Source organism: Loxodonta africana, chromosome 15 (assembly GCF_030014295.1).
Source record: "Loxodonta africana isolate mLoxAfr1 chromosome 15, mLoxAfr1.hap2, whole genome shotgun sequence".
NCBI classification, from domain to species: Eukaryota; Metazoa; Chordata; class Mammalia; order Proboscidea; family Elephantidae; genus Loxodonta; species Loxodonta africana.
The window spans coordinates 24,442,355-24,455,218 of record NC_087356.1 but is presented as its reverse complement, the minus strand read 5'-3'; the positions used below and the strand labels follow the sequence as shown (position 1 = coordinate 24,455,218).

General features: G+C 43.0%; 1 protein-coding gene across 4 annotated transcripts in view; it reads right to left on the bottom strand.

Moving 5' to 3' along the window:
• ANXA4 (annexin A4) overlaps nt 1-12,864 on the bottom strand; it is a 78,188-nt gene that overhangs the window by 16,123 nt on the left and 49,201 nt on the right. For all 4 annotated transcript variants that reach the window (XM_064268687.1, XM_010593632.3, XM_064268688.1 and 1 more), the window contains exons 5-9: nt 9,793-9,906; nt 8,669-8,759; nt 6,951-7,030; nt 4,329-4,385; nt 302-395 (exon numbers count right to left, since the gene is read on the bottom strand). In XM_064268687.1, the coding sequence (XP_064124757.1) occupies nt 302-395; nt 4,329-4,385; nt 6,951-7,030; nt 8,669-8,759; nt 9,793-9,906 (436 nt within the window). The remainder of the gene's footprint in view (nt 1-301; nt 396-4,328; nt 4,386-6,950; nt 7,031-8,668; nt 8,760-9,792; nt 9,907-12,864) is intronic.

The window sequence follows — 12,864 nt, the reverse complement described above, 5'->3', positions numbered from 1 at the left end:
TATTCATAAGGTTTTCACTGGCTAATGCTTTTCAGAAGTAGACCACTGGGTCTTTCTTTCTAGTCTTAGTCTGGGAAAAAAAAAAAAATGACTCAGCTGAAATCTGCCCACCATGGGTGACCCTGCTGGCATTTGAACACTGGTGACATAGCTTCCAGCATCACAGCAACGCACAAGCCCCCACAGTAAGACAAACTGACAGAAACATAGGGGGGAAGGGGAAAGGGTTATCAATTAATTCGTGCAACACGGTTTCCACTATCTTTCAAGCAGGTTCTCTGGGAAGAGGCAAGTGCCTTACCATGCAACAGATGATTTCGATTCCGGGAACAGAGAACAGTTAAAAATTTCACCTCATCTGTACCCCATTTCTTTTCTCCAGCCTCGTACAGTGCCTAAAGCGAAACAAAGCACAAGGTTAAAACACCACGGAGGATGTGCCAAGACATAGGGAGGTATTCCAGAATGTCAAAGAGCTAAGTTGGCTTAGTTTTGTTTTGTTGGTGATGGGGTAGAAGTAGTATTGGTAATGAGTGGAAATGACTCAGGATTTTCCCTTAGGCACAAGACTATAAAAAGGGTCAGGGCAAACACCAGCAGCTCTCTACATGCAGACTACATGGTTCTATCTCAAGAGCTAAAAGGAATACTCTAGACTTGGACTGTCCCATGCAGCAGCCACCAACCACATGTGGCTATTTAAATTTTAATTAAATTTAATTTAATGTGGGTAAAGAACCAACTTTCAGTCAGTCACAGAATGACACTTTTGTAAAACACCATTAAAAATGTCCTTGAATAGAGCAATTTTTTTAATAATGGGTAGAAATATCTTTTACGTTAATTTGGTTTTTTTAATAACTAGTAAGTTTGGACATTTTTTAGGTGCCACTTCAAATTTTTTCTTTTCTGAGTTGCCTGTTAATGTTCATTGTCCTTTAAAAAAAGGGGGGGGGGGGATTCTTATTCTTTATTTATAAAACCTCTTTATATATTATTTTTATACATAAGGTGAAACTTTTTCCATTTTATCATTTGACCTTTACTTTTGCTTAAACAATTTGTATATTTTTATATGTACCAAACTAGCAGTCATTTTCCTGTGTGGTTCCTGCCTTTTGTGTCATGCAGCCAAAGTCCTTTCCCAACCCAACATTTAAGTAAATATTTAACTATACATTATTATAGTACATTTATGACTTCATTTATTTACATTTAAATTTTCAGTCTATTTGGAATTCATTATGATGCTAGCTAAAACAACTAGGGATCTAACTTAATTCTTTCCCAAATGGTTAGCCAATTGTCCCAACTCCACTAAGTAATCTGTCCTCCCCCCTCCGCCCAACTGATGGTTTGAAATGCTACCTGTATATTCTCACATACACTTGATTATGCCCCTATGCTTTCTAGTCATTCCATTGATTGCTCTCTGTTCTTGTACCAGGACCACATGCTTTAAATTATTTCACCTTTATTATACATCTAAATATAAAATTAGAGCAAGTTTGTCCATATCTTTCTTGTCATGATTCTAATCTCCAGGGTCTTTCCTCTACATTCTTCCTCCTTTTCCATCTGTCCTTCTGAATTCTGGAGATGGTTGCTTTGTACAACAATGATTCCATTTTCTGGAATGTCATTTTGGATCATTCCTGCTTCTAAATGACCTCAAAATTTTGTTTTTCTTTGTTTCATTTAAGGACATTTGTCCCCAACTCATCTAGCTCTTTTTTTAATTTCTGCTTGACCGTTTTCATTTCTCATTGCCATCTTTCTTAGCACTTAATTAAAACCAGTTTTCCTATTATTCAGGGTCTACAGATATTTGAATCTGTTTGTGTTCCCTACAGTGTGGCTACGTTTGCCCCCTTTATGCCAGTTTTTTCACAGCATTTTGAATTCAGGATTTGTTGATTTTCGTCCCTAAATGATGAGCAGTCTATCCAGACCTCAGTTTTTCTCAGAACAAGTAAGTGGATTCTTCCTGGGATCTCCTCGCTTTTCATTTCGATGAATTTCAAGCAGGAGCCCTTGCTGCTGGTTCAATCCCAAAGGGCAACCTGTTCTTTCCTGCATGATCCATAGTGGTTCATACTGAATGGGACCAACCCTTCCCTATGTTTGTATAGTGGCTGAGAATACATGGTCTAGATCCATATTGTTTGGGTTCAAATTCAAGTTCTGCCATTTATTACCTGTGTTCTCTGAGTAGTTTTTTCCTATTTGCATGAATGAAGCCACTGTGCCTGCTTCTAGCTAGGCGTGCTCAGCCACCTTCTGGGGATAGAACAGAACTGCCCCACAGGGTTTCTAAGGCTGTAATCTTTATGGAGCAGACTGCCACACCTTTCTCCCATGGAAATTCTGTACACTTCCTGTTATTTTAGTGCAAGTGTCATCCCAAGAATAGACAAAATTGGAATTGTTAGATAATAGCCTATATTGTAAAATCTCTACCTTTTATAAAAAATTACTCCCTAATTCCCCCTGGCCTGATTAGTCCTTTCATTTCAAACTCATTCACTTTCCTAGATCAAACCTAGCCATAATACCCAAACACTGGAAATACTACCCCTGATGCTGATGCAAGCTAAGGAGTAAAGAAAGACAAGATTTTCCCACCAGCCTACCCTGGAGGACCTTAAATCTTGGATGGAGTTCTGAAATTTTCTGCCTCTTGGGTTAGACTTGGAAGATCCAGAAAAACCCTATTCTGAGCTTTACTGTCCAGCTTCCCCAGCTGAAACTTGTTTGGAAGCACCTTCTCACCTGGTTACTTCCCAAGGAAAACTTGTTCCTTAACTTAAAAAAAAAAAACCACGTAGCCATCAAGTCAATTCTGACTCACTTTGACACTATAGGATGGAGTAGGTCTGCTCCACAGGGCTTCCAAGGAGTGGCTGGTGGATTCGAACTGCCGACCTTTTGGTTAGCAGCTGAGCTCTTAACCACTGCGCCTCCAGGGCTCCTTTGCTCCTTAAAGAGCCCCAAGATACTTGTTGGTTGATTGGATGATTTTTAAAAATCAGACAGACCTGGATTCAAAGATCTCAGTTCTTCCAGCTATGAAATCTTGGGCAAGTTATTTAAATCTGTCCATCAGTTTCCTAATCTATAAAACAGGAGTAATAATTTCTACTTCACAGATTTATTATAAGGAATAAATGAGATGATCTCTGTAAAACAGTAACACATTGCCTGGCATGTAGTAAACCCATGCCCCCACCCCCCCCCCCACAAAAAAATGAGAGTGGATATGTTTCAGAGATAAGTTCCTCACCAACTCTTCATTTAATCTGAGATTCACCTGGGCTTCAGAGGTTCTTTCCAGCATGCCCAATAATGCTCTTCTTGAGGCAGCTAAAATTTACATAAACATCTGAGAGCTCCAATATTTTCAATACCTTCTCCTGCCACAGCCTTTCAGATTGAAGGCAACTTCCTGTCTCTCCTGTATGGGATGGGACTCCCTGAGTTCTCAGAGCTCTTACCACACACATACCCGTCTACCTTCTAATGAAAGCAACAGGTTCTTCCCTGCATAATCCATAATATGCTTCATACTTCACATACTGAATGGGACCAACCCTTCCCCATGTTTGTATGTTGGTTAAGAATACAGTGTCTAGATCCAAATTGCTCAGGTTCAAATCCCAGTTCTGCCATTTATTATTATTGAGCAAGGGACTTCACTTCTCTGAGCCTCGATAAAGTGGGGATAGTAACATCTACCTCACAGGGTTATTGCAAGGATTCAATGACATAATTCACATAAAGAGCTCAGAACAGTATTTGGTGCCTCGTAAGCAGCCACCTCTTTTTAGCTATTATTATTAGTGTTATCTGGCTATAGCTGATTAGGCCAGGGACTGGTGCCAGGGCAAACCATCAATGGGCTGCGTATCAAAAAAGCAAACATCTGTTGGGATTTGATATTAATTTTACCCAACCATGCCAAGATGTCTTACATAGGTCCAACCAGATGTTCTCTTTGGGGAAGTAAAAATACAAGGAGAACAGGCAAAGGAAGGTCCCAACACCTCCAAGTGATTCTGAAGAAACTCCGTGGTTCAGACACACCATGGGGCAGACACACCACGGTCCCAATGCTGAGAAACCTGGAACCCAGCAGTGCTTTTATAGCTCATGAGGTGATGTCCAGTGCCACTGTTCCACCCCAGGAATCTCTGCAAGAAACCTCGATCATAAAGATCACCTGTAGGAATTTTTTTTCCATAACATATTCCAGTCTGATCAATGCACACTGAAATATAAGAGGGCAAAAGAGAAGAAAACTGGAGGAAAGAAGTTAGAGTTCTACCAACCTGGGCATCTTGTCTCATGAGATTATCATCCAGATAATTTCCTTCATCCCTGCCACCCTGAGGACGAGAAAAACAAACCAAGGAGAATGAGGGTGTATCCAGGAAGATTTGGGGGCACTGCTGAGAGAGAATGTCTGGGCACCCAAGGACATAGTAATCAGGCAGAATGCCCCAAAGGGCTGGGCTTCAGACTTCGGGAGGCAGGAAAGATGTCCTATGAATGTGCCTGCACTAATACCGTGGCTCTGACCTGTACCTAGGGAACATCACTCACCAGAGGGCCAGGCATGTGCTTCCTAACAGCTGCAAGGCTGTCTGCCAGCAGGAGGGGAAGGAAAAGGAATGCTGCCTACTGATGGCTCCTCCTCAACTATCCTTCTCCCACCCCACTCTTGACTCATGCCTTCTTCACTGTCAAATCTACGTTGACCAACTTCTACCACAAGGGGGCTGAGAACAAAGGAAACGGTTGCTGTCCAGTGGATTCCAGCTCATAGCGACCCTGTAGGACATAGCAGAGCTGCCTCATAGGGTTTCCAAGGCTGTAAATCTTTACAGAAGCAGACAGCTACATCTTTCGCCTGCAAGAGCGGCTGGTGGGTTCAGACCACCAACCTTTCGGTTAGCAGCCAAGCACTTTACCACTGTGCCACCAGGGCTCCACTGACAACAGGAAGGTCATGAGAATCTGGGGTCGACAGCGGGGCTTGAGGAGCACATGAAAATACCCCTATTCCTTCCTAACACCAGCTCACAGTAGAACAGGGCTGGAGCCTCAGAGGAATGCTAGTGAGTAACAAAAGGGGCTACTTTTCTCTGGTTTGTCAGACTGTTTACTGCTGTGCATGGCTCAGCAGGGTGGTAAGTATGGAGGGAAAAGTAAACACAGGCAGGAAATAAGAACAGGCAGGAATTACTGAGTAGAACCAAAAACGAAACCCAGCGCCGTCGAGTCAATTCCGACTCATAGCGACCCTATAGGACAGGGTAGAACTGCCCCATAGAGTTTCCAAGGAGCGCCTGGCGGATTTGAACTGCTGACCCTTTGGTTAGCAGCCACAGCACTTAACCACTACACCACCAGGGTTTCCTTACTGAGTAGAAAGGAGACAAAAGCAAGAAAGGAGTTGGAGATGATTACCATGGTTGTACTTCGGGTGTTGGAAAGACAGAACAATATTAACAGAAACAGACAAGTCAGAAGAAGAGCTGGTTTGGGGGGAAAATGAGTTCAGGTTTAGGACTGATTTGAGGTGATGGTGTAACAGCCATAAAGCCCTAGGGAACATCTAAAAACCATTGAGAAACGAGAGTCTGCCACTCAGCAGGGTGGTCAAGGAAAAAGATAAAATTGGGAAGCCATGTGAACTATCTCAAGTAACCACCTTCCCTTTTCTGGTACCTCTGTTCCCACCCTAGCCCGTTCCTGCTGATTTCCTACCTCGTCTCCCAGCCTCTGGTTTTGACCCACTCCAATTCATCCTACAGGTCATTAAATTAGTCTTATGAAAATGCAGTTCCAGTCACATCACTCTACTGCTCCAAGACTTTCAGTGGCTCCCTGTTGTTGTCGTGTGCCGTCTAGTTGATTTCAACTCACAGCGACCCTATAGGACAGAGTAGAACTGCCTCGTAGGGTTTTCTAGGCTGAAATCTTTACAAGAGCAGATCACTAGTCTTTTCTCCTGTGGAAAGGCTGGTGACAAAAGGGGCTACTTTTGACCTTTTGGTTAGCAGCCAAATGCTTAACTATTACCCCACCAGAGCTCCTTCAGTGGGTCCCTAAAAAGCCAAAACCAAACCCACTGCCATGAAATCGATGCCGACTCACAGCGACCCTTATAGGACTGGGCAGAACTGCCCCAAGGAGCACCTGGTAGATTCAAGCTAGGGACCTTTCAGTTAACAGCTATAGCACTTAACCACTATGCCACCAGGGTTTCCTTGAATCCCAATTCATTCTTCCACCTTACTCCTAGAGTTACCTAGCCTGCCTGTATCAATTGTTCCCTGAACACACCCTGTGTTTTCTGTCTCCTGCTTTGCTTTCCTGTTCATCCTGCCTGGAAAGCAGTCACCCACATCTCCTGAAATCCTAGTGACCCTCCAAGTCCTCAATGAACCAGCATCTGTAGCAACCCTCCAAGGCCTCTGTGAACAGCATCTCTGCCATAAAGCCTTTCCTTGTTTCTTCAACCAAAATCTCTCCGTGAGCCTTCCTTTTACCATGTGGCTCTCCTTTGGTGCTTATTGTTTTCATGCCTTTGTTATAGCAATTATGTACTGATATATTCCCTTAGGACAACATAAACTCTTAAAGCACAGCACCCACCTCTTTATCTTCTCCATAACTCTCAATGCACCAAGTGAGGGGGCACATACCCTGTATTAAGTATTTGTAAATATTTCTTGAATTCAATTTGAACAAATGGGCATACATAACTGGCCAGAGTTTCTGAGGGAGCAATGTGAGAAAAGAACAATAGGCTCAAGAATAAGTCCCTGGGGAATGTTCACATTTGGGGCTGAAGGGATGAGAAAGGCTGCAAAGGGGATGGAGAGTGGGCATCTCAATAACCCCTCCCTCTCCCTCAGAAACAGCCAACAGAGGACACGACTCACGGCTGACAGAGACACAAGCACTCGCTGGAACATGAATGACGTGTCAGAGCAAATATCATCCTCAAGGCTCCGTCCATATTCTAAAGCAAGAGAGAATAATTAGCTACATCAAATAAAGAGTCCTGCCCCAAGCTCGTGCCACGCCTTTAGGGTGCCCTGACCTCTCCAAGGTCAGCCTGTTCGCTGAAGTAGCTCATCACAAGCTTTTTAACTCCATACACACACAGCCAGTTACTAGTTGTCATCAAGTCAGCTCCGACTCATGGCGACCCCATGTGTGTCAGAGAAGAACGGTGCTGCACAGGGTTTTCAACGGGTGTACTCGAACCACCAACCTTTCGGTTAGCAGCCGAGCGCATTAACTGTACCACCCAGGAACTCCATACACAGTTTTTCAAAAATTAAACTCTGGCAAATGGTCAAATTAATCTTATCATTATAGGGGAAACAAGACGCTGCTATTCCTTAGAATGGGTATCCAGAAGGCTGGGTTACTCCCGCAGTGGTACTCTTCTCTCTGTGGTTCTGACTGGTCTGTTCTGAGGGGTCTGTCCTGGGCATGGCTTCCGGGGACGCAGAGAACAGCAGCTGCTGAGCAGCTGCCAGTGGGTCACGGGTGCAAAGGCAACCAGGGTGGAGTTTCTAAACCATGTTTGTGCTCTCGAGCACAAATCTGAGTGTGTGCCTTCTCCGCCAGAGGTTCTGAGAGCTCAAGCCCTTCACAGCCTTCAGGAGAGAAAACCGGAACTCAGCAGATGTGAGGGTATGGTGCTAAGACATACACCAAACTCCTAAGGTTTAGAATCTCCTGTTCAGAAGACTTGCCAAAAATTTTTTACTGCTTTTTCCTTCTACAAAAGCAGCAATGTTAACTATAGAAAACTCGGGGCGGGGGGAGGGGACTACTACAACCTAATCATCCAGAAATAGTCATTGATAACATTTTGGTGACTGTCCTTTGATTTTTCTTCATGTACACATATTATTTTCTTAAAGAATGGGATCATAACATACTATTTTATGATTTGCTTTTTCACTTATTTGAGCACCCTGCACATTGTAATGTGATTTAGTAATATTCTTCAATACGAGTTGTAATGTCTACATAATAGTTTATTGTGTGGGTATACCTTGTTTAGCCAATCTGCTACTACTGGACATTTTTTGTAAACAACACTGAATAAACACTGGGATAAAAACCTTTGCGCATGTTTTTATTGTATTCTTAGGGGAAGAAGGTATGCATATTTCAAAGGCTCCCAAACATATTGTCCTCTGGAGATTTTTAAGGGGGGAGTAAATGGCTATTGAATTGAGATGGCTAGAGGTACACAGTCCAGTCTGAAGGTAAGGAATTAGGCCAGACAGCCCTTCCCGGCCATTCTTTGGAGTGCTAAGATTTGCTGGTGCCAACACTTTTAAGCAAGCACCTTTTATTATTATTATTATTATAAAGATCAACTTTCCAATGTTCAGGGTAATTAAACACTGTACTAGGTAGCCTAAGTAGAGTGGCGTTTTCCCCTGAGAAGTCTCAAGAAACAGGCAGACAGTAATTTGCCTAGACAGGTATCTGCCTTGAAGCAAGGGCTGGAACCGAGGCCCCCTCATGGTCAATATTTCCCTAGGAGTCCAATTGGTGGATGACCACCCACTGGTAGTCCCTAGTCCTCAAATCTCAGGGGCACCTCTGGCAGGGCCACAATGATGTTACATACGCCGCTTGTAGAGCTCGTTGATGCGCCGGATCTCCTCAGTGGACCGGGAGGCCAGGATCTCAATCAGGCAGCCCTCGTCTGTGCCGGCTCCCTAAACGCGAAACACAGAGGAGAGAGCCTTATGAGCCAGTTTACAGAGTTGCGCCCGACACCGAAGGAACACAACGACGCATCTGCAGAAAATAAAGGCAGCCCGCTGGGTTCTAGCAAGTGGGATTTGCTAACTTTTATGGCCCCACCTCAAATCCAATGTGTTTATCAAAATCATTATCAGTAATAAGCATTTATAGACTGTTTACTATGTGTGGGTTATTGTGCCATGTTAGGCACAGTTTCTGCTCTCTCTGGGTTTAACCTTTCCTTGACCTCCCCTGTTCGCTTCCTCTGAAAGGCAAAATCTTCCGGCAAAGGCTTTGTTACCTGTTTGCTTTTCCAGAGCCCAGCCTAGAACCTCCTACAAGGGTGAGTATTTACTGATGTGGTTGAGGAAGGGAATTGTACTTGGATTTCTTACTTGGTCATTAAAAATCAGCAGACCTTGGGCTAGGGCACAATGGGCTGGTCATCTAAGGAGGCTAAGAATCTTTTTTTGCCAGTTCTAAGCCTACAGCGGAAACTCTGGTGGTGCTGTGGTTAAGACCTATGGCTGTTAACCAAAAGGTCGGCAGTTCAAATCCACCAGGTGCTCCTTGGAAACCCTTCGGGACAGTTCTATTCTATCCTATAAGGAATCGACTCAATGACAATGGGTTTTGTTTTGTTTTGTTTTGTTTTAAGCCTTCAGCAGACCTGGGGGCCCCCAAGATGTCAGTCATAAAATCCCGTATCTCAAAATTAGCTAATATGACAAGAGACTTTTTGGAACTGCACCAAAAGCAAGCTCTAATAACTCCTTACTGAAACGCAGGAGAGAGCAAACGATTTCACAGCTTTTTAGAAATTGACTTGTTAAATTACAATCGCCACAGCGTAATGTAGTGTTTCCAAACTGTCATAAATGAAGGAAAGTCTTTCTCCTATAGCTTATCCTTGCGCCTCTGAGAAGGCCTTTGTCACAGTTTATCAAGGAAGCGTGTTGGCTGTCCGCACGGCAGCACTGAGGGCATGACAGCAGATGCACACACCTTCATGGCCTGTCTCAGCTCCTGCACATCGTACAGCACAGTGGGCGTCATCATCCCCACGATCACCCGCTCAAAGTTGCCACTCAGTTCCGACTTCAAGTCGTCTATCAGGTCCTGCAACACAAGGAGACTGCAGCTCCAGTTAACTGGGAAAACCAGCACTAAACACGTGGCTGTTGAGTCGATTCCGACTCATGGTGACCCCACTTCTGACAGAGCAGAACTGCTCCATAGGGGTTTCTTGGTCGTGATCTTTACGGAAGCAGACTGCTAGATGCAATAGCTTAACCATGCTCAAAGTGTGGTCCACAGACGCCTAGGGTCCCTGTGACTCAGGGGATCTGTGAGGTCAGAATTATTTTCATAATAATACATACAATACCACAACATTATTTGCCTTTTCACTGTCATTCTCTCATGACAGTATAGAGGTGTTTTCCAAAGACCGCTTGACATATGAAAAGGTTATTAAAATACTCCCCCTTTTTTAACGACATATTCTATGTGAGGCCAGATTTTCTTCATAACCTCAACTAAAACAACACAGCTCAACAAATTAAATGCAGAGGCAGATATGATAATCCAGCTGTCTTCTATTGAGTCAGACATTAAAAAGATTGGCAAAAATTGAAAAACAATGCCAATCTTTCCACTAATTTTTTTTTGTTTTGTAATATATAGTTGTTTTTCATAAATGTTTTATTTATATTAATATGTAATCGGTGTATTTTTTTAAATAAATTTGAAAATACATATTTTTAAATGTTCTCAGTTTTAATTTCTAACATGGTAAATATCAATAGATGCAACCCATGAAAGCAAAGTTCTTTGGGGTCCTCGATAATTAAAGAGTGTAAAGGGATCATGAAAATAAAAATTTACAGAAGTTGACTTAAACGTATTTGTTTCACTTAACAATATGTCCTGAATATCTTTCCAGGTCAATAATCACCCAAAACATTTTTAACTGCTGCAGAGTAATTCTATAGCTGTGATGCAACATAATTTCTTAATCAGCATCCCGCCAAAATAAGAGTTGGAATCCTATACCTGTGGATGTAATTCCATTAGGGAATAGAGTTTTTTGTTTTTGTTTTTTTTCAAAGGTTGTTGTTGTTAGTTGCAATCGAGTTGATTCTGAATCATGACGACCCCATGTGTGCACCATAGACTGCTCCATAGAGTTTTTAAGGCTGACCCCTCCAGAAGCAGACCCTGAGGCCTGTCTTCTGAGGTGCCTCTAGGTGGGTTGGAACCATCAACCTTTTGGCTGCACTCAACTGTTTGCACCACCCAGGGACCTTTGTTATGTCAGTGAGGCCATATCAGCGTAGGGTGTGGCCTAAACCTAATGGCTTCTGAGTTATAAAAAGAGCAGATTAAGCACAGAGGTAAGCAAGCACAAAGTGGGGAAGACAGACACCATGTGACCATGTGAGGATCCGCAAGGAGCCAAGGAACACCTGGGAAGGAATCAACAGGGCCCTGACCTGATTTGGATTTTTAGCTTCCAGAACTGTGAGAAAATAAATTTCTGTTCTTTAAAGCCACCCACTTGTGGTATCTGTGTTACAGAAGCAACAGCTGACTACGATAAGATAGTACCCTATGTCTATTTTTCTACTGTGAATAAGGCATTTAATTGTAATCATTATGATCTTTTTTCTTAAGGCTCAGTTCCTAAAAGGAAATGTAATTACTTGAACAAAGAACCACATTCTAAAGATATTTATTCATATTTCCTTCTAGAACTAGATAACTGGACTATTGTAGGAAGACCAGCCATTCTGTAAATGGGCCAGTTCTTATCTGGATTAGCCCATATTCCATAACATATTTCATTGTTGCCTCCACTGGGACATTTGTATGGCTAGCTTTCTCCTTCAGAGCCTGTCCGACCAGCTGGCCCAGGTGCTCTGCAAACCACAGTCTGAAGTTAACAGCTACCCTTTGTTGAGCACTGTGTTCCAGGTCCTGTGCTACTGCTTTGCAGCTGTTTTTCCTAATCTTCATAATAATGTTATAAAGTTGATATTATCTTCATTTTACAGGTCAGAGAGTTAAAAACCTGCTACAATCAACCAACGAACAAGCCAAGTTGCTAATTCAAATCTGGATCTCTGATTCTCACAAACCTGATCCTACAACACTGTATTTCTATCTGGTTTGCATTTTGATGTTACTTCTATACATACTGAATGACTGAATGAATAAACAAGTTAGTACTCAGTCAATCTGCTAATGTTGGCTATCTTAAAAACTGCCATCATGGTGCCCGGCCACAACCGATGACTGCCCTGACAGGGAGCAGGAGATCAGTGGGATGCAGACCCCAAATTCTCATAAAAAGACAAGACTTAATGGTCTGAGACTAGAAGAATCCCAGCGGTCATGTTCCCCAAACCTTCTGTTGGCCCAGGACAGAAACCATTCCCAAAGACAACTCATCAGACATGGATTGGACTGGACAATGGGTTGGAAAGAGATGCTGATGCGGAGTGAGCTACTTGGATCAGGCGGACACTTGGGACTATGTTGGCATCTCCTGTCTGGAGGGGAGATGGGAGGGTAGAGAGTGTTAGAAACTGGCAAAACGGTCATGAAAGGAGAGACTGGAAGGAGGGAGCGGGCGGACTCATTACGGGGAAGAGTACATGGGAGTATGTAGTAAAGTATATAGAAGTTTATATATGAGAGACTGACTTGATTTGTAAACTTTCACTTAAAGCACAATAAAAATTATTAAAAAAGAAAAAAACTGCCATCAGATTAACTTAGTTCTGGAGCTGAATATCAACCCCGACTATATATGGCAAAACATCACGTTTGAACTTGTTAAAAATTTCTTTGGAGATAGAGAAGAGTTTACCATGCCCAGAAGATACAGAGAGCAATTCTGGTGGGAGGAATTCTACTCCCTACTGGGGTGTCCAGTTAAGGTTTGCATGAGATTTCCCTGGGTGGCGCAAATGGTTATGTGCTCGACCCACCCAGAGGCACCTCATAGGACAGGCCTTGTGATCTCCTTCCAAAGGGTCACAGCCTCGAAAACCCTTTGGAGCAGTTCTACTC